Source organism: Gymnoscopelus microlampas (genome assembly GCF_963454915.1).
Source record: "Gymnoscopelus microlampas genome assembly, chromosome: 6".
Lineage (NCBI taxonomy): Eukaryota > Metazoa > Chordata > Actinopteri > Myctophiformes > Myctophidae > Gymnoscopelus > Gymnoscopelus microlampas.
In genome coordinates this window covers 3,027,188-3,052,259 of record NC_139943.1, presented here as the reverse complement: position 1 = coordinate 3,052,259, position 25,072 = coordinate 3,027,188, and the positions used below count along the sequence as shown (strand labels likewise).

General features: G+C 40.5%; 1 protein-coding gene across 2 annotated transcripts; it reads right to left on the bottom strand.

Annotated features, from left to right (window-relative positions):
- Positions 1–1,897: 1,897 nt before the first annotated feature.
- On the bottom strand, positions 1,898–23,587 carry LOC311047413 (palmitoyltransferase ZDHHC7-like). 2 transcript variants are annotated; one of them, XM_084060115.1, is made up of 8 exons: positions 23,448–23,587; positions 20,873–20,954; positions 17,603–17,959; positions 12,680–12,804; positions 10,716–10,812; positions 7,670–7,751; positions 3,855–4,045; positions 1,898–2,143 (listed from the first exon to the last, which is right to left on the bottom strand). In XM_084060115.1, the coding sequence occupies exons 3-8, from the start codon at positions 17,951–17,953 to the stop codon at positions 1,973–1,975; spliced, it is 1,017 nt and encodes a 338-aa protein (XP_083916241.1). In that variant the 5' UTR covers positions 17,954–17,959; positions 20,873–20,954; positions 23,448–23,587; the 3' UTR covers positions 1,898–1,972. The 2 variants fall into 2 exon arrangements, with proteins under 2 accessions (XP_083916241.1, XP_083916242.1); XM_084060116.1 differs by having other exon boundaries at positions 3,915–4,045.
- Positions 23,588–25,072: the final 1,485 nt, after the last annotated feature.

The following is a 25,072-nucleotide window of genomic DNA, read 5'->3' as shown; positions in this document are numbered from 1 at the left end:
TCAGAGATTCAACACCGGTCACTAGTACTATGGTATGATTGAATTTGCTGAGGTAACGGTTCGTTAAAATAACACACTTCAAGTTTGATGCCAACCTTCACATTCCTACAAGGTTCAATCTCTTTCGGCTGGATCGTCATCACAATGTTTTGCATCGTGACATTAAAAAACATAATCTAACATAAAAAAAAAACATAATTTACTTCAGTTTGATCTTCACTCCAGTTCTGGGTACCAAGAGTTCTAAACTGGGTCAATGAAATGAAACATTGAGATAAATAAAAAGTTTAAAAAAGTTAAATATTTCCGATATGACTCAAATCTGAAATGATTTAATCTCCCTTGATTCCGCTGAAACCTGTTCTTCAGTTCTAAATAAACTCATGAAACAGGAAGGTACATTACCGTACATTGCTCCATTATGGCATTATGGACGTTAACTCCAAACATTGAATTCCGTCGTTTTGTCTGTAAGATATCGTGGTCACACTTTTAAGTCCTTCTGCCCAGCATTGATTATTACCACCGATCTAATGAACTGATGATCTTCACAATACGTCTGATAGAACCGCTGCTTACAAGGATTCAGCACACTGGAGGTAAAGACTTCAGCAGATACACTGACATTAGAGGAGCACGTCGCCCATTTTCAGCCTCATCTTCAGGTCTCATCGGTTTGGCTGCTATTTAGGGAACCTGCCTACCAATGACGCAATTGATGGGGGATTCCAAGCTAATAGAAAATACAGCCTTTTCTCTTCCTGGAAGTAATGCTGAAATAGAAGTCATTGTTATGGCATTACATTAATACTACAAAATAAAAGAGTTTGAAAGGACTAGACCTGCCTGCCGATTACATCACTAGTAGGCAGGTTTCTGAACTGTCCACAGCCCTCCTCTGAGACACAGAGTAGACAGAAATGGTGCATTATTATAATTATAATAATTAGTGAGGACCAATTATATGAAGATGGGTTGAAAATGGATGAAGTGGTCCTATAGGGTAAAAAAAAAGTTGATTAAGAGCAATATGATTCCCCAGCAATGAGATAATAATGGAATACACAGTGGTATAAATATGGGATTGTGCCAGACAGTCAAACGGAGCCACTTCAGCTCACATTCAGAAGAAAGCAGAAACCAGTGTCTTCTCTAAAGTGAATCATCTCATATATGCTTCATTCTGCGCTGAGACGACTTCTCATCTTGAAACCATGATAGGATTCATTGGCGCGAGATGCGTTTAAAATGCTACTCCCTTGCAGCCTTCTCTCCTCTCCGACAGACAGACAGGCATCCACTGATTGATCCGTCCATCTAAAAGACAGGATGGGGAAGTTTCACTATTTGTCAACAACTCGAATCGGTAGCAAAGGCGAACGCCGTCCGTCCCTCCATACGCCTGCATAATGAGTCCAGCAATGCGAGACGCTCCTCCATAAACGTTTCATTCAACTGCAGTGCTTATGCATAAATATCTGTACAGTGCCACTCCGGAGGATGATGCCAGTTGAGACATTTAAATCATAGGCGACCAAGCGGACACGTCCGGTTCGGTTCGGTTTGGTGTGATCATGGCATCAGTGCAAGAATTGGTTTAAAAAAAAAACAGCTAAGCACAACAGCTTAAAAAATATTTTACTTGTAGGGAAAAGTGCCAGTACATCACAGGTACAACGTTTCAGCCAAACGATTTGGCCTTCCACATTCCTCACCTGAGGAAGGCCCAAGCGTTGTTGTACAGTACCTGTGAAGTACTGACACTGTTTTGTCACAGTAAAATATTTTTCAGAGCTAAGCTGTTGTGCTGATTTTTCCTCTTTCTTTAAAACCGTTGCCCATCCTGTCCTGCATCCAGCATCAACTGGACGTGCACAACATTCTCCTTTTTGAAAAAAAATCAGTGCAAAGAAAGAACTCTCACAGCTAAAGGAGGAGGATGTGAGTGTGTGTCTGTGGCTTTCCGGCTTTCTCAGACGGCGAACTCGACTCCGCTCTTTCTGGAGCGGCCGCGGCGCAGTCTCAAGCCCGCGAAGGGGTTGATCCACAGCAGGGACGGCCGGCCCCCGAACACAGTCCTCATGCCCTCCCAGCGCGTGTGTCTCTCCCACGTGGGCTTCTCGTTCTTCAGCCGCTCGATCTCCTGTGGTTACAAGCAAAGCGTGTGAATTTCGTCAAACTATTAAAACTATGACGAAAAATGTTTTCACTGACCAAAACTAGATGAAAACTAAATAAAAACAAAGCTATGATGACTAAAACTATGACTAAATATAATTGACAATTTCGTCAACAAATAAAAACCAAACCAAATGCTAGCGAGGGACTAGTGGAGAAGAGATCCAGTAGAACTAAGACGAGTCATTTTAGGCTCAGGTGTCACACTCCGAAAATAGCCGATCTACAAGCTCACAAAGCGTCGCGAGCTTGTAGATCTGCTATTTTTGTCACACAGCTAAGTATAAATCAGGCATTATGATGCCATAAAGGCCTGACAACATATTTGTTTGTCGACCAAATCAAAGTTCTGTAGATTTAGTCAACTAAAACTAGACTTAAATAAAATATTCCAGAGGGCTAAAATATGTCTAAAACTTACTAAAAACTCACTTATTCTCTCTTGCTTTTAGTCGCATTTAGCTATACTGTTCTGTCCTAACTCTGCATTGTTTTGTTTCCCTTTTGTTTTTCTCTTGTTTTTGGTCCTGTGTATATATCATTTGTTGATGCCTCTTTGTGTCTAAATTACCTTATTTTAACCATGTCGCACTTTGGTCGGCTTTGAGCTGTTGTAAATGTGCTATATAAATAAAGTTTGATTTGATTTGATTTGATAAAACTAAATGAAATTGTATTCAAAAAGACTGTCTAAAACAAAACAAAGATTTGCTGTCAAAATGAACTCTGGGTTATACGTGTACATATAGATATGAGCCATTATAAAACATTAAAAAAAAACGTATGACACAGTGGTGAGAAATTAAACAGCTCTAAATCCTCACTGATCCAGGGGGTGGGTCGCCCCAGCAAAATTTTAAATATAGCATTAATTATTCAACCACTTTATCTATATTTCTTTCTTTCTTTCTTTCTTTCTTTCTTTATTCAGGGAAACCCATTGAGAGCAAGATCTCTTTTTCAAGGACGCCCTGATAACAAACATTTGAATCACATTACAATGTCACAACTAATTTAACAATAAAGTAAAAAAGAAAAGCAGAAGCATAAAACAACATTAAAATAATCGCAAAAGGCGGTTTTGTAAAATGCTTATTTTTTTTTATACTTTGGCTATTCAAAAATAGCTGACATACAAAGCTCGCAGTTAGATTATTTTTTTTTGAACACACATTTCATCTTCTGGGGGTCCCTGACACACAACCAGGGACGTGCACAGATAGACTCTCGGTGGTGCAGTTGATGAATGTATATGTGTTACTGTGTCACATAATGCATAATGGTGGATAAGGACAACTATTTATTTAACAAGAGTTACTACAGGGGGTCTGCCAAATCTTTATGTGATATGATTTTTCTGTTTACCATAACCACTCGAAAGCTAGCATCCCTTTTCTGAGGAGAACTTTAGCCAAAAATAGCAGATCTACAAGCCCACTGTGGGCTTGTAGATCATGGTGACATCGATCAATTCTGGATTAAAAGCTTCTAATATATTAACAATTCCCCAAAACGTGCGTTGCAATTTTCTTCTATAAATCTCACACTACTAAGGCAGCAAGGTGCCCTTTTTTTTTTACTTGAGCACCTGCCCCTCAAAATGTCTGTGCACGCCACTGAAACAGTCGCAGATGACATGAAAAAGGTTTGAGAACGAAATCACTGGGTCTATATACCTGTGCCAAACATTGTGGATCTGTGTCTGACAGCAGGTTGTAGTGTGGCTCGCTGCTCACCGTCTCGTCGTTGCAGATGGAGTGGACCTGCGTGCCGAACATGACGGCCGTGAAGGTCAGGAACAGGAGGCCCTCCAGGCAGAGGAAGATCATCAGCAGCACCGTCACAGGAGGGGAGAAGTCGCTGCACTCTGAGAAGAGAAGACCCCCCCGGCCCAAAACAAGCCACAGTGTGTGTGTGGGCGTCATGTAGCAGCAAAAGGTTCAATTATGGTACTAGTTTAACGCACTTTACGTGTGTTATTGGAGCATGTGAGCTCTTCTCATGTGATTCTTCATGTACGACGTGATTTTAATTTCAGGGGCTGTCCAAATTAACACGCTCAATCCGGGGAGGCATCGCTGTCATTTTATAGACTTCTTTGGCTATTCAAAAATAGCAGATCTATATAGGGGGCACGGTGGCGCAGTCGGTAGCGCTGTCGCCTCACAGCTAGAAGGTCCTGGGTTCGATTCCCGCCGGGGACGCTGTGGGCACTGGGGGCCTGTCTCCTCCTCCGCTTGATGGAGGGGAAAGGAACTGGTTGGAATAACGTGTTCCTTCCACGCGCTACGTCCAACCAGGGAAACTCCCCCCTCTCAGGTGACAAGAAGGGCAGTTGGCTCTCATGCATTGAAGGAGGCATGAGCTCGGCCCTGGCCTCCCTAGGCTGGTGGTGGGGGGGGGGGGTGTAGTGCCCAGGATCACTTAGAAAATTGGAACCGGGTGAAAAAAGGGTTACAGAATCGTGGGATAGAAATTATTTAAAAAAAATAGCAGATATACAAGCTCATAGCGCGGCACCGAGTGCTATTCATTTTTTTTAATGGTGAAAATGTGTAAAATCTTTAAATATGTATTTTTTAAAAGCAAACGTTTGTAAAATATTTTGTTCCAGAGACCCCCTGAAGCAAAGATTTGACTTACAAAAAATATATATTTAAAGATTTGCACTAAATATACACTTAATATATACAAGATTTGCTGTGGCAAAAAAAGTGTCAGTACTTCACAGGTACTGTACAACAATGTTTGGGCCTTCCTTTAAAAAGAATTGCAGATCCACAAGCTCATAGAGCTTGCATATCTGCTATTTTTGAATAGCCAAAGAAATCTAAAATGACAGAGATGCATCCCCGGATTGAATGGGTTAACGCAATTCACATCATAACGTCAGAGGTGGGTAGAGTAGCCACAAACTATATATATTTTTTAAATAAAACCTTTTACTTGAGTACAATCAAAATAATTACTTGAGTACGTGTAAGAAAGAATCTAGTGAAAAGACAACTCAAGTACTGAGTTACTTTATAGGAACCGATTTTATTGTTTAAATCCCCCAAAATGCACTTGTGTGACCGATTGGTCCGCGCGGCCAAATACATATTAATTTGGGGGTCCTTGTGCCAAACACTGTGCATCTGTGTCTGTCTGAAACCAGTTTGTAGTCAGTGTTGCCATGTCTGCTTATTAAAAGCGACGTTGGGCTTCTTTTTTCTGTGAAGTTGATTTGTAAATTGTGGTAGTTTTTTTTTGCGCTTGTTTCGTGTTGTTGTTTTGCGTGTAGTTGCTTATTTGGATGTTGTTTAAACATTTTCATGTCAAGCAAGGACCCCCAAATTAATATGCATTTGTCCATGGACCCCCCCCCCCCGCCCCCATTTAAAACAATTTTGTGCCAGGGACTCCCACACCAGATTTGTATCCTTCATGGGTGTTATTTATTTTGAAGTATATGATCGGAAATCATATTTGTATTTGCGGTGTGACTTGACCACTGAGTTCATTAGTTTTAATCGTTTGACAGCCCTAGTTGTCTTTCTTCTGTGTTTAGTCACATGCAGTCTTCTACTTATACTCACATGACGCTATCTTTTGTTTCATTCTGTTCATATAAAGCACTTTAATAACGTTGTTCATATAAAAGGTCTGTAGTGCAAATAATACACTGTGTTTATATACTGTTTGGTAAATGTCGTTCATTTTGATGTGCAGGACATAGAGTTTATATGGGTCACTGTTTGTATGTTTATTAAGCCCTGCATATTTTATACTTTGGCTATTTTAAATAGCTGATCTACAAGCTCAACAGGTCAAGACATTTGGCCCGTCCGTAGTTTAGGGCACAGCTCTATATATATCTGTGTACATGCACAGTATGCAAACACAGATTCATAACTTGTAGATGTGTTAGTTTGTGGGAGATCACTACCTACCCGGGGCAGTTCTGCTTGTTGTCGTTTTCAGTTGAGAATGTATATGTGTTACTGTGTCACATAATGCATAATGGTGGATAAGGACAACTATTTATTTAACAATGTTTATATTGTGGCTCACAATTGTGTGTGCGACCATTGCTGCCAATACTTTTTTACCACATCCATTTCTTCAGTTACTCAAAAGGGAGCTAAATGCTAATAGTAGGTTGGAATGTAACATGGAGACTACAATACCCTCAGCTCACTTTATTTTTGTTTGATTTTGGATAATCCTGCTTGAGGTCCATCATTTAGTGTTTAAACAAATTGGATGTTTCAGTGAGCTTTTATGAACATAAAGATGGACACTACATTGTGTAAGTAGACCTCCACAGGTACACATATCATGTAGCTCTTATGCGAAAGTATTTTTTCCATTGTTTTGGGTTGTTAATTGATTTCCAATAATAAATAAACATACATTTGTATAAATCAAGCATATTTGCCCACTCCCATGTTAATAACATGAAGTTAAGGACATGACAAATTCCCTTTTAAGGTACATGAACAGATAGAAAAAGATGATGATTCATTTGCGATTAGTCGTGATTAACTATGACAAAGTGATTAATCACAATTAGGGCTGGGACTTTAACTGATTAATTTAGATTAATTAATTACAGAAAATTAACGCGATTAAAACAATTAATCACATTTTGATCGCACTTAGTTTATGCACCACAGAACCTCTCACTGGACGAGTTTCAGGCGTACTGATCATACCAGTGCACCAACCAACAGCCAACACACCCCAGTGCACGCAATGGGACAAGAAGCTGATCAGACTGCTTTGCTTGGCCCAGTGGATGGGACATTTAGATTTAAAAAACTCTCTGATGGAAGCGTGGATAAAAACACGGTTGTGTAAAGAACTATTTTTTGTTGCTTAAGCCTATGTATTCACTCATTGATTCACTCATATACCAAAATCTGTTTTAACTGAAAAGAAATTGCTTCTCAGGTCAAATATTGATATGCGATTAAACATGCGATTAATTTCGATTAATTAATTACAAAGCCTCTAATTAGATTATTTTTTTGAATCGAGTCCCAGCCCTAATCACAATATATAATTTTGTATCGCTTGACAGCACTAGTTAAAAAACAATGTTAACAAGCTCCCCGTCTCTCCAGCTCTTAAATAAACAGAAAATGTATTTTCAGATGGGTTACACATTTCATCCTATCAGGAGAGAGAACACTACAACGATAATGTATCAGCTTGTGTTCCAGTTCCAATTGTGTCGCATCGTTGTTTCATCACTTCCAATTTCACTTCTTTATCCTGAAGGAGTTCTCTCTCCTGATTGGATAAAAAAAATGAAATACCAACCTGAAAATGCATGTTCTGTTCATTAAAGAGCTGGGAAGACAGGGAGACCCCTGTTACTGAACAATCACTCTATAGCAATTATTACTATATGTAGAGATATTTAAGACTTACTTAAACTTATACTAAAGTACAAAAACTATCACAATGCCTGAGACCTCTAAAGCTTGGATGTAGGGATACTTACCATTCCACTGGACTTTGACACAGGTTATGAACTGGTACCCACAGAGGGTCAGAGCATGGGTTGAGATGAGGGCGATGTACATCTACAACCACATGAAGAGGTGAGTTAGACACAGAGGTTGTGCCTCAACAATGGGCTTTATCAGAGGAGTGGTATAATGCCCAAAACACAGTAAACATGTTGTTGCTGTCGGGAAGAAACCGCTTAACTCCATGTTTTTCATTTTTATGTTTCTTTGGTAAACTTGATCATACTACAGCGTCACACAAAAGTATCAAAAGCAGTAGATTTACAAGCTCGTTTTGAGCTTGTAGATCTGCTACTTTTGCTATTTTTTAATTTGAACAGTTTTGGACAGGTTTCCACCCGACAGAGACGATATCTAAAATACTCAGAAGGTAGCACATCCCAAACATCAAGGCAATAAGAGGACAAAATACTTTATTTGGCACATACTGTAGTACACCAATAAACCTGACACTGTTTTCAGAAGGCAATTGCCATGGACCAATCACTTGTATGACAATGATGACATCATTCTAGATAAACATCATTAGGGCTGGCACGATTACACATTTAAGTTGACGACTAATTGTCACTCAAATAATTGCGATGAACAATTGAATTGTTTAACATTGGCATTGTTGAACATTGGAACATATGAATAACATTTTTAATTTCGGTTCGCCTTTTAGGCTTCGTAAGAGAAAATTGCACAGGTCAGATATGACAAATAACTTAAACAGGCAAAGAAATTATTGACAAAAATTTGATACATGTAAAAATAGCAGAAATAGCTGATCTACAAGCTTACAACGCGTGACGCGTTGTAAGCTTGTAGATCAACTATTTCTGCTATTTTTACATCTGCTATTTTTTTTATATATTTGAAAATGCGTGAACACACAAGATTGGTCCCTGGTGATTGGCTTCTGATTACAGCTGTGTGTTGACTCTTCCCTTGTGGAATACATTGAGTTGAATCTATGTGCTGTAAATGCTCTGATGAAGGCTTGTGGCCGAAACGCCTTAAGGAGAATTTTGGACCACGGTTTTCTTAAGTGAAGTCTCGCTAGACGAGACTGAAATCTCGAGATTTCAATCTCGTCTAGCGAGACTTTGTTTTTTTTCCCTCGTTTTTTTTAGTCATGATTTTTTTCTACTGTACCATTCATCCTAAGATATCATATCATAGAAAAGGTAAGAAAACCGTGGTCCAAAATTCCCCTTTAAGTGTTGAAGTTTGTTGGTGTGTGCCAAATAAACTAAGTGGAAATATGAGTACTTTTGTCCTCTATTGACTTGGAGTTTGGGATGTGCTCCTGTACCTTTTGAGTGTCTTTGATATAAAAGAAGTCATCAGTATCCAGGCAGTGCAGCAGGAGACTACTACAGTACGATCTATATTACAGTACGATCTATATGACTGGTGCTCAATGTGGGGTCAGGGGACCTCCAGGGGTGGGATTTAGCTGGGGAGGGGTCCCCAGCTAAATGACTGATAGTTAGGAACCAAATGGACCATTACGGGGTCTGTAACTCCAAAAGCGTGCATGTGTAACTAGTAACTTAGTTCCATTTGCACACACACACACACACACACACACACACACACACACACACTCAAGAGTTGAAATAACACTGAGGAATTTACAGCGTAGATTTTGGGGTCCCAGAGATAGAAATCGTATCAAATTGGGATCCAGGGCCTAAAAACATATCAAACTGGGGTTCTTTGAAATAAAAGAAAAGGTTGAGAATCACTGATTTCTAAATCAAATGCAATCTCATGTAATTCTAACAGAAGCCCATCCCTATTTGTTACACATTTATGACAATGTCAATAATAACCACAACTACTGCAGCACTTTGACAACTACGTACTGCAAAAAGGGCTTTGTTCACAGAATGCATTTGTTTTGGTCTGGCAGTGCCTGTCTGCCATGTATGTCTATGGTAAATAGGTGCCGGTGCGGTCCTCTTACTAGCACCCCAAGCATCGCGCTTCAAGCAGAAAATAGTTCAACATTTGGAGAGGATCCTCCTAGCTGTGTGTGAAAACCTAGATTATTACTTATTAAGCTTGTAGATCGGCTGTGTTGTACGCAAACAAGTCAAATAATGCTTTAGAGAAAGCCAAGAGAGACATGGTGACAGTCTGGTGGCTGAGAACTTTAATCCATGTATCCAGAGCGCTCCTCGGCTCCAAAAAAAAACGCTTTCTGCAGACAGACATGGCCCCTAAAATGGCCAAAGACACTTTTCTATTCTACCAACATCAAATACCGATATAGTCTCCTGGGTCCTGAATCAGTCAGCGGCCACTGACCTTCCTCCAAGCGTTTGGATTGGCACATCGATTACTTTTTCATTAATCGAGAAGTGTTTTTTTTATATCGACAAATTGATTAACCACTCAAGGCCTGTTTTATACTTCATCGCACAACAGTATCGTGGAAAAAATTGTGAAACTAGCAGATCTACAATTTTCACTATTAACACATTGGGTGCCAGACTTTTATAATAATAGATTACGTTCGGTGCCAGAAATCTCACCGTTGATATGAGCTACGCGGTGCTGTTTAAGCTGTAGATTCCAAGACGAGCAATCCATGTGAAACAAAGCATGCGTGCATTTTGCACGATGGTCCTGGCAAACGCCAGGAAAGATAACATCTTTCACACGGGTCACAATGGCGGAGCGATCGCGCATTGTTGTTTCGGAGGGGTTTTAGAGAAGGAGATAGAACGGAAGCGGATGGGGAGCCATGTTTTTTTGCACGGTGATCTATAAGGCCCTTCCTTCTCAGAATCACCATGGGTGATTCCAGAGCTGCTCCAGCCCCTCCCGTATGGAAAAAAAAGAGGAAAAAAAAGCAACTGACACCAAAGCGCTACTCCTACTTTTTGAACATTCTCATCTGTAACGACATGATGCCCACAATAGGGAACGATCACTAATGAACTAACTTGATTATTTAATTAACTGTTTGATGAATCAGTCCGTCGTGTCAATATGAAGGTAGAAGTGTTCCTTTATACTTACAGTGAAGAGCACAAAGAAGCGCTGGTTGTTCTCGCCCACACAGTTGTTGACCCAGGGACAGTGGTGGTCCATTTTGCGGATGCAGCGCCTACATATACTGCAGAGAGAGTGCAAACAGCAGGATTAACAAATGCACAGTTTCCTATCTAGTTTACATTATATCTTGTTGCTCTTATGTTATTTATATGTGTGTAATCTCGGCATCATTGTAAATGAGGGTCTCCCTCAATGATCTTTCCGAGAATCTTAAAGGGCAAGACCACTTTGGTAGAGGTTTGGGTTGTGTAGTTACCTTGCCATGATGTAACTCCAAAGGTGGACAAGAAATACAAAATAATTGCTGCATTGATTAGAAATTGATAATTCAAAATATGCTCCTCATTGACTTACATTGTACACTGAAACAGCTCTCAAAGTCGCTCTTTTAGCATGTAAACGAATGTAAACAAAGTCGATTCAGACAATATAGAACATCACCAAACCCAGTACTGTTTTTTTTAAATAAAAATGTTACAGTTGATTTAGCTATTTCTTATTAAGAAGAAAACCTGGACTGGATTGCCGAATCCAGATCTTCAAATAGTAAAATCAACAGGAAGTTAACATTTTTATTAAAAAAATAAGCAGTACTGGGTTTGGTGATGTTCAATATTGTCTGAATCAGCTTAGTTTGTGTTCGTTTATGGGCTAAAAGAGTGACTTTGAGAGCTGTTTCAGTGTACAATGTAAGTCAATGGGGAGCATATTTTTAATTATCAATTTCTAACTAATGGAGCAATTATTTTTATTTCTTGTCCACCTTTGGAGTTACACCATGGCAAGGTAACTACACAAACCAAACCTCTACCAAACCTCCCCCATTTGGTTATTATGCCAATTGATTCCTCCCCACACACACTTCTGTGTTGTCACTGCTGTTGTAAAATAAGGATAGATTATTAGTCGATTATTTTATTAAATTATCGATTAGTGAGTTTTGTATTTATTATTGATTAAAATAGATTACTTTGATTAACTGCTGCAGCTCTACGTAACACCACATGTAACATGACATGACCTCACTCTGAGTAGAGTGAAACCTAAATCACTGGTTCCCAAACAGTGGGTTGGGAACCATTTGTGGGTGTAGCAAGATCCATTTTTATGCCTCACAAGTAAATATGACTTTTTTTTTTGTTTAATACAAAAACAAAATTCAAAAGATGTTTAAAAAGTAAAAAAGAAAAATCTAATATTTTCTGAAATTACAAAGAAACTGAAAGAAAATTCAAGATAATGTCATAACTTTAAAAAGAATCTTAGACATTCCATGAATATTCAAAAAAACTAAGTAGTAGTGAAAATAGCTGGTCAATAGTTTGAGTCCCGGCGAGACATCAAATGTCTCATTTGGGTCTCGAGCTAAAAGGTTTGGGAACCACTGATCTAAATCAGTGGTTCTCCACCAGTGGTCCTGGAGGGGGGGGTACCAGGGGGTCCCCAGCTAAATTAGTTAACATAGTGTCGCGATCATTTTAACCACTTAGCTTTGGCTATAAGAAAATAGCAGATATACAAGTTCATGGCGTGTTGTAGATCTGCTATTTTTGAAAGATCTTAAAGAAAATGTACTCAAATCTTTGCTTCTGGGGGTCCCTGGCACAAACCATTTCCAGGTGGGGGTCCGTGGCCAAATGTGTATAAATGTAGGGGTCCTTGGTATGAAATATGTAGATAACTTGTTTGATAACTCGTCTGGCCTTCTATTGTTCTCTTGTTCTATCTCCTTCCCACTTGCCCCCTACCCCTCTTCTTCTTCTTCTCTCTCCCCACTCTTCTTTCTATGGAATCTAACGTTGCGATGGGAACGATGTACAAAAACGAATTTCACCCACTTTTTACCTTGTAAACCTGTGATGTGACAATAAACCTGATTCTGATTCTGAAAAAGGTTGAAAACCACTGATCTTAAATGGTTGTCTCACCTGCAGTGGTGGGCCCTCTCAGGCTTGATGCTGCAGCATTTGGGACACTTATAGATGACCTCCCCAGGTTTCAGCTGCAGGCTCTCCATGTACTTCTTGGTGGCGTTGCCTTTGGGCACAGCTCCCTGACAGGGGGGGGGGGGGGGGGGGGGGGGGGGGACATGGAGAGGAAACAACATCATGAACAACCAGGAGAGAAACACTGACTCCACTGGCTGGACATTCAGAGTTCTCCCATTTCCCTAAATGAACCAAAACCACCTCAAGAACTGTGTTCCAAAAATAAACAAATGACCCCGGTGGTTTGACTCTTATGGATATGAAGCATCAACTGACGGTGAGAAAACGATAATGTTACTTCCGACAAATTAGTTACATTTTCTCCAGAAACAGACTGTATCAAATATAAGTGACTGACTATCATAAACGATACAGAACCTCCTCCCTGACAATATCACAGAGAGAGTTTGTTTATTTTTGGACCACAATTCTTATATGAAACAATTCTAAGATGACCCAATGTTATTCTCCATAGAGAAATGACTTTACGAACCAGGGGATGAACAAGTGACGTCAGGACTTCTGTACTCTAATGCACTACTATATAAACACAGCAACATATTTTAACCAATCTGTATGGGAGAGTATGTTAATACAATATAACTAATGCAACAGCCTGGAATTCGAACCCGGGTCTCCAGTGTGGGAAAGCCAACATCTTATCCACTAGTATAAAGGGGAATCCCCCCCCCCCCCTTTGGCCCGGGGGAGATATTAGGCTTTTGGTCATCAGGCAGAGGCTCTGAACCACTACTGTTACACTAGTACATATTATATGCACTGGTTTGAGGTGGGCTCCCTTCTCTTCTGTACCCTGGTGTCAGTAGGACACCTGCTGGTTGACTAGTGGTACTGTCTGATATTCATATGCACAACATCTCCTGTGGATGAGCGGGGATCCCTCTTGGAAAAGCAGCGTTCGTTTGGTGTCCCACGTGGTAAGACCCAGGTTCGAAACCCAGGCAGGACATTAAACATATATTTATTTGGTTCTCAGCCCAGGTTGCACAAACTGGCCTCACCCAGTATCACTCTTGGGGGGCCAGTCCTTTCCGGCTAAACCCTCAGTCAGCAACCTCGGTTGTCTGCTAGATCGCAGCCTGGGTGGTGAAACCATGGCTCTTAACACATTGAGTACCAAAAACGGCCCGGACCGTTTTTCATAATCCAAACAAGGTGTGCCAAAAACGGTTATGGCCGTTTTTGGGAAAAAATATGTGTTTTTTTTTCCTTCACAGCACCAGGAGATATGATTTTACGAAGATTTAGACTCCAATCCACTTCCTTGTTAAGTTATGACTTCAAAAGCCTGTATCTCGGCTCCTGTGTACTTTTTGTTTTTACGATGTATTTTCGACTATTTTCAACTGGCTGCAACTATGGAACGGATTACCGAATGTTTTTAATCTTTTTCCCCGGATTGTACGAGACCTCTATGTGTGTAATGAGGGGATCACCGTGAGGACGGTGATCACTGAAAATGTTTTGTGACTACTTGAAAAAGGTTCAAAAATTGTTAAAATTCCAGGCACTCAACGTACATTTTTTGAAAACACCCCTGGCACTCAATGTGTTAAGACCATTAGTAAGGTAAAAAGCAGAACCAAATTCTTAGCCAGGAAAGTGCAGCTTCTGTACTCGGCCAGTCTTCGCTTATTAGCAAACTCACTGGTTTTATGTTGTTTTGACTATATGCTATTGGCTCATGGTACGGTGGCCTAACCAAAGCCCTAAAAGAGAAGTTGCAGGTTCCTCAAAATAGGTTGGTCAGGCTTGTCTTGGGGCTGTCTGCAAGGGACCATGTTTCCAGCAGTTGGGTTGGCTCCCTCTGGCAGCCAGGTCAGTTCAACTACAGCTGAACCTGGTGTTATAACATCTACTTAAAACACACAGCGCCCCTGTGTACCTCTGTAATCTTTTTCAGAAGCGTAGCCAAGCCCATTCCCACCTAACCAGAGCCAGCATAGCAGACCTGATCATGCCCACGACGTTCTCCACTGAAATGGGAAAAACGCTCATCTAGATTGGGAGGAGCAGTTAACTGGAACTCGCTACCCCTGACCATAAAGAGCACCAGCAGCCATCTCCTTTTTAACCCATTGAGACCTGAAGCCGATTCTACATGTCTCCTAAATCTCAACAGTTTTCTGAAAAACGTATGTTTCTATATCAGTGGTGCTCAATCTTTTTCATGTCAAGGACCCCCAAAATGATATGTATTTGGCGGCGGACCCCCATCAAAATATTCTGTTCCAGGGACCCCCAGAAGCAACGATTTGAGTTAAAAATGTTCCCTTTAAAAATATTTATATTCAAAGATTTGCACACATTTTCACGATTTTTCAAAAATAGCAGATATACAAGCTCATAGCGCGGCACTCGGTGCCGCGCTATGAGCTTGTATATCTGCTATTTTTGAATAGCCCAAAGTGTAAAATAATGCTTTTTTAGCTCAAATAAAAATGACACAGTTCCAGGTCTCAATGGGTTAAGATAAGGGTCAAAGCATGGCTTTTAGAAAATGTTGCAGAATAGTAGGGTCACTTATATTAGCAATGTGATGATATGTATTTATGCTGTAGGACGGTAGTGTAGCTTTTGATTGTTTTATTTATTACTGTACTGTCTAACAGTATGTATTTTGTTGCAGTGTTGTCTGTCTCAGACCAAAAGGACCACAACGAAAATAAGTCGCAAGACTTGTATGTGTCTGTATCCTTGACGTTTCTACGATGAACATGATGTAACATGTGTTTTTTCCTGTATAACGTCTAATAAAATCAAATCGAAACTTACAGGTTGCATATTTAAAGCCACACACACCAGCGCTGTTTCCTAAACAATCAACACAATATGTAAAACCATGACGTTTTAGCTAATATTGTTCCAGCTGTTCCACATACTGCTATGTGAATAAATCACAGATTGAGGCTTTAACCTTTTGCTTTTATGAAATATACGAGACCATTAGTGTTTTATGGAAGATGTTTCTGAACGTGTTGCTAGTTTGACCACTTCAAAAAAATCTCTCTAAAAAATAAATCTTATTTTCTATCAATTACACACTGATACACCCCCCATGAAGCCTTGAATTCATGGAGATTTCTTAGTTTTTGTTGCATTCCTAGGCCAATAATTTGATGACCGGGTCATCGGTCAGTAGGAGATTCAGCAGGAGATTCTTTAGAGTCTCCTACCAGAGACTCTGCTGGTCATCAAATTATTGGCTTAGAACGCGACAAAAACAAGAAAATCTCCATGAATTCAAGGCTTCATGGGGTGTGTAATTGATAGCAAATAAGCAATTTTTTGGGTGAACTACTCCTTTAATATAATCAAAAATAGCCTATCTATAAGCGACGCATTGAGAGCTTGTAGATCGGCTACTTATGCTGCGCAACATGCCTCGGTAGAAGACATGCATGGCCTCTATGGCCAAAATGACTGAAAATCAGTTGTGGCGTCTGAGAGCTTTAACCCATTAAGACTGGGAACGCATCTTGTGTGTCATTTTAAGATTTCTTTGGCTATTCAGAAAATAGCAGATCTACAAGCTCATAGCGCGGCACCGAGTGCCACGCTATGAGCTTGTAGATCTGCTATTTTCGAAAAATCGTGAAAATGTGTGCAAATCTTTCAATATATATATTTTAAAGTGAACATTTGTAACTCAAATCTTTGCTTCTGGGGGATTCTACAAATGTCTTCTAAATCCTAACAGTTTTTTTTTTTTTTTTAACTTATGTTGCTATAATATCAGTGCTTCTCAAACTTTTTTCATGTCAAGGACCCAAAAATGGATATGTATTTGGCCGCGGACCCTCATCTCAAAATATTTCGTTCCAGGGAGCTGATTATTACATTATGATTTTTTACTACATTTAAATTATTACATTATGAGCCGTTATTACATTATGAGCCGTTATTACATTATGAGTTGCTACACCCCCAGAAGCAAAGATTTGATTTAAAAATGTTCGCTTTCAAAAAAAGATTTGCCAAAAAAAAAAAAAATCACGATTTTTCAAAAATAGCTTATCTACAAGCTCATATGAGCTATATAGTGTCCTGGCACTCACACATGCACTGTTTGTCACTTATGAGCTGCCATTCCTACAGAACGGCTCTGATGCGAGATTCTCGTGTCCCGCGAGATTTTGTGTGTAGCGCTCCCCCTCCCTTCATGAGTGACAAACAGTGCATGTGTGAGTGCCAGGACACTACATACATAGAGAGGATTCGTGAAAAAAAGAAGAAGTTTGGAGCGACGAAAATACGGTAGCCAAATTAGGATTATGCTCTAGGCTCCATTCTGCCGGTGGGAGAGGTCTCCAGAATGGACAACAGGGGCTTCTATGAAATAAATCTAACGCATCAGGTATGTTGGTGAATTATTATGGGCACATCAAACCCAATACTGTTCTAGGCTGGCTCTCTCCTTTAATAATGGGTTAATAATAGGGGTGTGCCGATACACTAATTTCACGAAACGATACGATACGATATTTGGCTTTTTATTATGAAAATAAATGGGGGAGAAAAAAAAGGAAATGCAAACAAATAATTCTGTTTTTGCATTATTCAGACACGCAAACTTGTAGCTTTTCAGCCGTTTTGAATCCAAATAGGGCAATAGTGTGACACCTGACCCGAAAAAAAAAAAACATGTTGTCACCCTTTTCACCTCGGGGCTGTTTGCATGCCTGATTATTTTGATTGGTGTAAAAAAAAATATATATATATATATATTTTTTTTTTCCAAAACGATACATATCGTCGCGAAAACGTATCGCGATATATCGCGGGACGATATATCGGCACACCCCTAGTTAATAATCTATGTGGGCGGGGAGTTGAACTCACGGGGTCGGTCAGCATGGTACGGAGGTGCGAGGCCAGCGCCAGCACCGCCAGGCAGTTGAACAGCACGCCGTTGACCACGGCGTACCAGAAGCTCCGCGACGGCAGCAGCATGACGAAGGTGACCACGAAGTCGGCGTAGAGCACCAGGAACCAGGTGACGAAGGCGCACACCATGCCACAGCCGTCCTGGATGAACCACACCCCCCTGTGCGGCTCCGCCCCCACCCCCGCCGGACCCCCGCCCCCGGGGCCCAGGCCGCCGCCCACCGAAGCCTCCTCGTCCCTGTCCCCCCCGTCCCCCAGCAGGGGGTGGTGCTGCTCCACGTCTCGCAGCCGGTGAGCGGAGGACATTCTGCCCTGTGTGGAGGGAGAGAGAGAGAGAGAGAGAGAAAAGAAGAGCAATATTCAGCAATATTAATCTAAACAAATCTACAAATAATGCCTTCTAAATCAGTTGTTCTCAAAGTGGGGTCCGGGGACCCCCAGGGGTACTTGAGGGGGTTCCAGGGGGTCCCCAGCTAAATGATGGATAGGAACCAAATGGACCCTTATGGGTCTGTAACTCTGAGAGTGTACAAATGGAACCAAATGGACCCTAACGGGTCCATTTGGTTCCATTTGTACACTCTCAGAGTTAAGTTAACAATAATTTTACAACATGAATTGGGGTCCCAGAGATAGAAATGCCATTAAATGGGGGTCCGTAGCCCTAATGCATGTCAAACTGGGGGTCCTTAAAATGTATCTTTTCAAATGGGGGTCCGCGGGCTAATAAGTGTCCATTTGGGGGTCCTTGACATGAAAAAGTTTGAGAACCACTGTTCTAAATCAGTTGTTCTCACACTTCTTTTTCGTGCCAAGAACCCCCGAATTGATATGTATTTGGCCGTGGACCCCCCATCTGAAAAGGTTGTGTCAGGGACCCCCAGAAGAGAAGATTTGTGTTAAAAAAATTACTTTCGAAAATGTATATCTGCCATTTCTGAGAACCACTGTTCTAAATCCTTAGAGTTTTCTGAAAAACGTATGTTGCTATTATATATACATAGCTAACATCTAAAATGGGGCACTCGGGTGGTGCAGTGGTAAAGTCCCTGCCCACCACCACCACGGAGGTTGTAGGTTCGAATCCACCGTGGTGCATCCGGCTTTGTGGAGCGTCTACACCATTGGTTCTCAAAGTGGGGTCCGGGGACCCCCAGGGGTACTTGAGGGGGTTCCAGGGGGTAACCAGCAAAATGTGTAAATATAGCATCAGAATAATTATGACCTTTTATACTTTGGCTATTCAAAAATAGCAGATATGCAAGCTCATAGCGCGGCACCGAGTGCCGCGCTATGAGCTTGTATATCTGCTATTTTTGAAATATCTTGAAAATGTGTGCAAATCTTTGAATATATATATTTTTAAAGCAAACATTTGTAACTCAAATCTTTGCTTCTGGGGGGTCCCTGGAACAAAATATTTTCAGATGGGGGTCCGCGGCCAAATACATATCATTTTGGAGGTCCTTGTCATGAAAAAGTTTGAGAACCACTGGTCTACACGAACACAATTGGCCCGTGCGTGTTCTGGGTAGAAAGGCAGAGCCAATCGAACGAAGCTATGGGAAAATAACTCTGGAACAGGAAACGTATATATGGAACCTTCTGAAAACCTGGAACGACATTTATGCACAAAGCCGATAACAGTGGCTACGTACAGTATTACATAAACACGTACGTGCTACATGTCGTTGCTGTCAGGGAGAAACCTCCCATCTCCATATTTTAACTTTTAGTGTTTTTTCGTAAATGAATGGCCTACTTCAGTAGTTTTCAACCCTTTTCATATCAAGGTCTATTATTTATTCGTCATGTGAGCCACGGACCCAACGTTTGATGAGATTTAGACTCTCAGACCCAAAACTTTGGAACATTTTGTTGTCGTTGGAAAATATCTTGTCAAAATAACAATTCTTCTACATTCTCTAATCGCGTAGACTTCTTGTAAATTAAGTGATGCAGATGTTTAACTATAATGTAACTCTTGAGAGAGTAAAATGAAACCAAATGGACCCGCCAAGGGTCCATTTGGTTTCATTTTACTCTCTCAAGAGTTAAAGATCTAATAAGGGTCCATTTGGTTACTTACCAACTCTCCATTTAGCTGGGGACCACCTGGAATCCGGTTGAGAACCACTGCCCTACTTGATCATACTAACAGCGTCACACGAAAGCATCACAAGTAGCAGATCTGAGCTTGTAGATCTGCTAATTTTGCCGTTTTTGAATTTGAATCCTGAGAAGTAACGGTTCTGGAATTTGGACATATGATGTTTCTAACTGAAAGAGACGACGTGTAAAGCTCTCCCTAAGACAGCAACAGCATCAGTGTGGAATCCAGTCAAATATACTGATCACTGGCAGGCCTACCCATTGAGACCTGAAGCCGATTCTACATGTCTCCTAAATCCCAACATGTTTCTATATCAGTGTTGCTCAATCTTTTTCATGTCAAGGACCCCCAAAATTATATGTATTTGGCCGCGGACCCCCATCAAAATATGTTGTTCCAGGGACCCCCAGAAGCAAAGATTTGAGTTAAAAATGTTTGCTTTAAAAATATATATATATTCAAAGATTTGCACACATTTTCACGATTTTTCAAAAATATCAGATCTACAAGCTCATAGCGCGGCACTCGGTGCCGCGCTATGAGCTTGTAGATCTGCTATTTTTGAATAGCCCAAAGTGTAAAATAAAGCTTTTTAGCTCAAATCTAAAAATGACACAGTTCCAGGTCTTAATGGGTTAATTATGGACTATAAGGTCGGAGTGGCTTACTGTCGGTATTGACTGAGAAGAAGGGTGTCAATCCCCTTTTCAATGCACTGCTAGAGCCCTGGGGGGTGGATCGCTGCTTATTTTCGATTAATAGCCCAGCCCCAGTGGTGGAAGGTAACTAAGTACATTTATTTAAGTACTGTACTTAAGTACAATTTTGAGGTATTTGTACTTTACTTGAGTATTTCCAATTTCCAATACTTTCTCTTCTACTCCACTACATCTCTAGAGGCAAATATTGTACTTTTACTCCACTACAATTATTTGACATTTTTAGTTTCTAGTTACTTTTCAAATGTAAATTATGATTATTATTAAACATACATTAACCACGTTAGCCCTATTTTACACCTAGGCTATTTGAAAAATAGCCGATCTACAAGCTCACAACGCGTCGCATGTGAGCTTGTAGATCTGCTATTACCAGAGTCAATATGCACTTACTTTAAGTCAGCCTCTCTACTTCATAGCGTTGTCATCTCTAGTTTCAGTTCCATCGTCCATAGAGGGTCAACACGCTCCTACGCTGTGAGACCATTAAAAGAGCAGAGGTTTGAAGCAAACATGGAACAAGTTACTAAGTGATTTAAATAAATACTATATCTCTATATGCCGATAGTACTTGCTATAGAGCAGGGGGTCTTCAACATTTTTCAGCCCAAGGACCCCCTAGCTGAGAGAGAGATAAAGCAGGGACCCCCTACTCTATATTGTATAAAATTGTGTTTCAGATTATACTTTTTTTGTTTACTTGGTCTGCTCTTTTTTCCCTCTACACTTATCCCTCTTTGCCAAAAAAAGCAGATCTACAAGCTCACAACGCCTCGCGCTGCGAGGCGTTGTGAGCTTGTAGATCTGCTATTTTTGGCTTCTCCTTAGAAAAGGGATGCTAGTGTTCAAGTGGTTAAGGTAAAAAAAAACATATCACACAAAGATTTGGCTGTCTGTTGAAGACCCCTGCTATAGAGTCTTTGTTCAGTAGCAGGGTGAGGGGTCTCCCTGTCTCTCCAGCTCTTTAGTAAAGCAGAAAATGCATTTTCTAAATGACGTTCCATGCAGAATACACGATAATTAAACAAGTGAAATGTGAGGTTATGAAACAAAAAACAAAAATAAGCAGACATGGCAGGGTCTGAAATTCTATAAAACGGTGTCTGATAAATGGGTTCTCTCTTCCGATTGGATGAAATCGGTGTCCCACCTGGAAGATGTATTTACTGTCTAGAGCAGGGGTCTTCAACAGGGGGTCCGGGACCCCTAGGGGGTCCTCAGAGTTACTACAGGGGGTCCGCCAAATCTTAGTTTTGTATGATATTTACCGTAACCATTTGAAACCTAGCATCCCTTTTCTGAGGAGAACTTTAGCCAAAAATAGCCGATCTACAAGCTCACAACGCCTCGCGCTGCGAGGCGTTGTGAGCTTGTAGATCGGCTATTTTTGGCAAAGAGGTATAGGTGTAGAGGGAAAAAAGAACGGTAAACGTAAACAAAAAAAGTTGAATCTAAAACACAATTTTAAACAATATAGAGTAGGGGGTCCCTGCTTCATCTCTCTCTCAGCTAGGGGGTCCTTGGGCTGAAAACGTTGAAGACCCCTGGTCTATTAGCTGCTGGAGAGACAGACAGACCCCTGTTACTGAACAAACACACTATAGCAATGATTACTATCAATAATTATAGAGAAGAGCTTTTAGCCTAATGTTGTGTTTGTTTTAAGTCAGGAAATATCACAATAACACCAGCTTGAAAGTATTCAAACAGCTGTGTGTGTGTGTGTGTGTGTGTGTGTGTGTGTGTGTGTGTGTGTGTGTGTGTGTGTGTGTGTGTGTGTGTGTGTGTGTGTGTGTTAGTTATTACATTGGTTCTCAAAGTGGGGTCCAGGGACCCCCAGGGGTACTTGAGGGGGTTCCAGGGGGTCCCCAGCTAAATGATGGATAGGAACCAAATGGACCTTTATGGGTCTGTAACTCTGAGAGCGTACAAATGGAACCAAATGGACCCGTTAGGGTCCATTTGGTTCCATTTGTACACTCTCAAGAGTTAAATTGACATAGATTTTACAATATAAATTGCGGTCCAAGTGATAAAAATGCCATTAAATGGGGGGGTCCGTAGCCCTAATGCATGTCAAACTGGGGGTCCTTGAAATTAAAATGGTTGAAATCACTGCTAGAGGCACGTAAAAATCTTCTCGTATGGGGGTCCCTGGCTTATCTTTTCAAATGGGGGTCTGCGGGCTTAATAAGTGTCAATTTGGGGGTCCTTGACATGAAACAGTTTGAGAACCACTGTGTTATTACATATAACACACACACACACACACACACACACACACACACAGATAACTACATTATTACACATACATAAAGGTGCCACAAATAAAGAGGTGCTCAGTAACGTTGCAGTTGTTCCTTCTAGTCATAAACAAGGACGGCTAGGTGGTTTTAGCATCATATATTCACTAACATGACAGCTATAATAGCTGCTTATTAACGCACACAATATGCGACCTGTTACTGTTTGATAAAGTGCCATTAACTTAAAAACACCAACTAAACGAGAGTATTGCATTAACAGCACTTAATGCCATAGCATCTCTAATTAGTAGCTCGAGATTACATATCTAACGGTAGCTATAACGCTAACATATATAACTGTAGCTGATGCTAACATACATACATACAGCATATAACTGAAGCTAATGCTAACGTGCTAACTGTGGCTAATGCTAACATGCCAACTGTAGCTAATGCCAACACACACATTCGGCATACAACTGAAGCTAATGCTAACATGCTAACTGTAGCCAATGCTAACATGCTAACCGTAGCTAATGCTAACAACACACGGCATATATAACTGAAGCTAACGCTAGCATGTTATCGTAGCTTAAAGCTAACTGTAGCTCAAAGCTAACATCTGGCTATCAGCTGTTGCAGCGACACAAGGTGGAAGATAGAGGTTGATCTGTCATCATCATGCATGATATTTATAGATCATATTTTTTTTTATTCCTTACCACGAGGAGAATCCACAGTTATGTTTTTTTGGGGGGTCATAGAGATCAAGTTATTCGTGTGTTCTAAATTCCTAATTAAATCGTTGTTGTTTTTTCTCTACAGATACATCATGAATGAACGCCCCAATCGCCGGCGATTGTTTTTATTTGGAGTTGTGGGTGCGTTTCCGGTGTTTCGCCGAAATTGGTGACTTGTTGAATTCAGTGACCCCAGGGGATCCTGGCTGCACGTTTTGTGTTGTATTATTATGTGTTGTATAAGTATAACTAACATTACATAAATCCTTATTGTGAATATCAAATGTTCGTTCCAGGTGAGCTACTACTACAGATAGCACAATGTGTCACTGTCAGCTCTTAGCCGCATGAGGCGTCTCAAAACTCGATAGTCTAGTCATTTCGGTGCAACATGGGTGTGTGTGTGTGTGTGTGTGTGTGTGTGTGTGTGTGTGTGTGTGTGTGTGGAGCCGTGCCCCTCCCCTCCCGTAGCCGCAAGCAACTTCCTATTTTTAATATCTGGCATCTAGAGTTTCAATACCGACCCTTGACAGCCCATACGTTCAAACAGAAAAGTCCTATATGATTGTGTTAAACAACTTTAAACTCACCAACATTGCAGCTCTACGGAAAGCTTGAACTATCCGATCTCTATCTGCAAAGTATTTTTATTTTTTCATAAAAATCCACCATATTACACATGTTATGGAAGTGTTGGAGCGCTTCCAAACACTCCACTTAGAAAAATAATCACCTGCACGGAATTTATTGACAGAAAGACTTTCTGCCAAGTTTTTGTTTCATAAAAATCCACTAGAGCAGCCGGGTCTTCAACGTTTTCAGGCCAAGGACCCTCTAGCTGAGAGACAGATGAAGCAGGGACCCCCTCTAGGCCTATATTGTATAAAATTGTGTTTCAGATTAAACTTTTTTTTGTTTTCTTGGACTGCTCTTTTTTCCCTCTACACCTATACCTCTTTGCCAAAAAAATAGCAGATCTACAAGCTCACAACGCCTTGCAGATGATAGAGTGAGGATAGAGGATAATTCAAGCTTTCCGTAGAGCTGCAATGTTGTGATAGGACTTTTCTGTTTGGATGAATTCGGGCTGTCAAGGGTTGGTATTGCAACTCTAGATTCCAGATATAAAAATACTAATAGACTTAATGATCACATTAAATGTGATCATTAGGCCTAATATACTTTATAGATTACAAGATTAGCATTATATAGAGGTGACCCAGCAGCGCACTCCAAACCTAGAAAACAACATGAGAACCTAATTTAATCATGGGTTTATTTATTTATTATTATTAGGTGTATAGACATGAATTAAATAAGGCACATTCACTGCATCTTTAACATACAAATAATTAAGAGACATTATTAATTAAAGTATTCTGATTGGCCTTGACTAACACTTTGCATTAACTAGCCGCCTTCAAAAAATAAAATCAAAATAAATAATTATCACCATTTTGAGCTGGTGTTTCAATGAATGAATTTGAGTGTATGTTGCCAATGACTTGTGAAGATGTGGGAACTCTCCCCTTTTTAATGAAAAGGAAGATCTGTGAGAGGAATTCACACAAATGTACAGTATAATTTATAATTCAAACGGCCTAGTA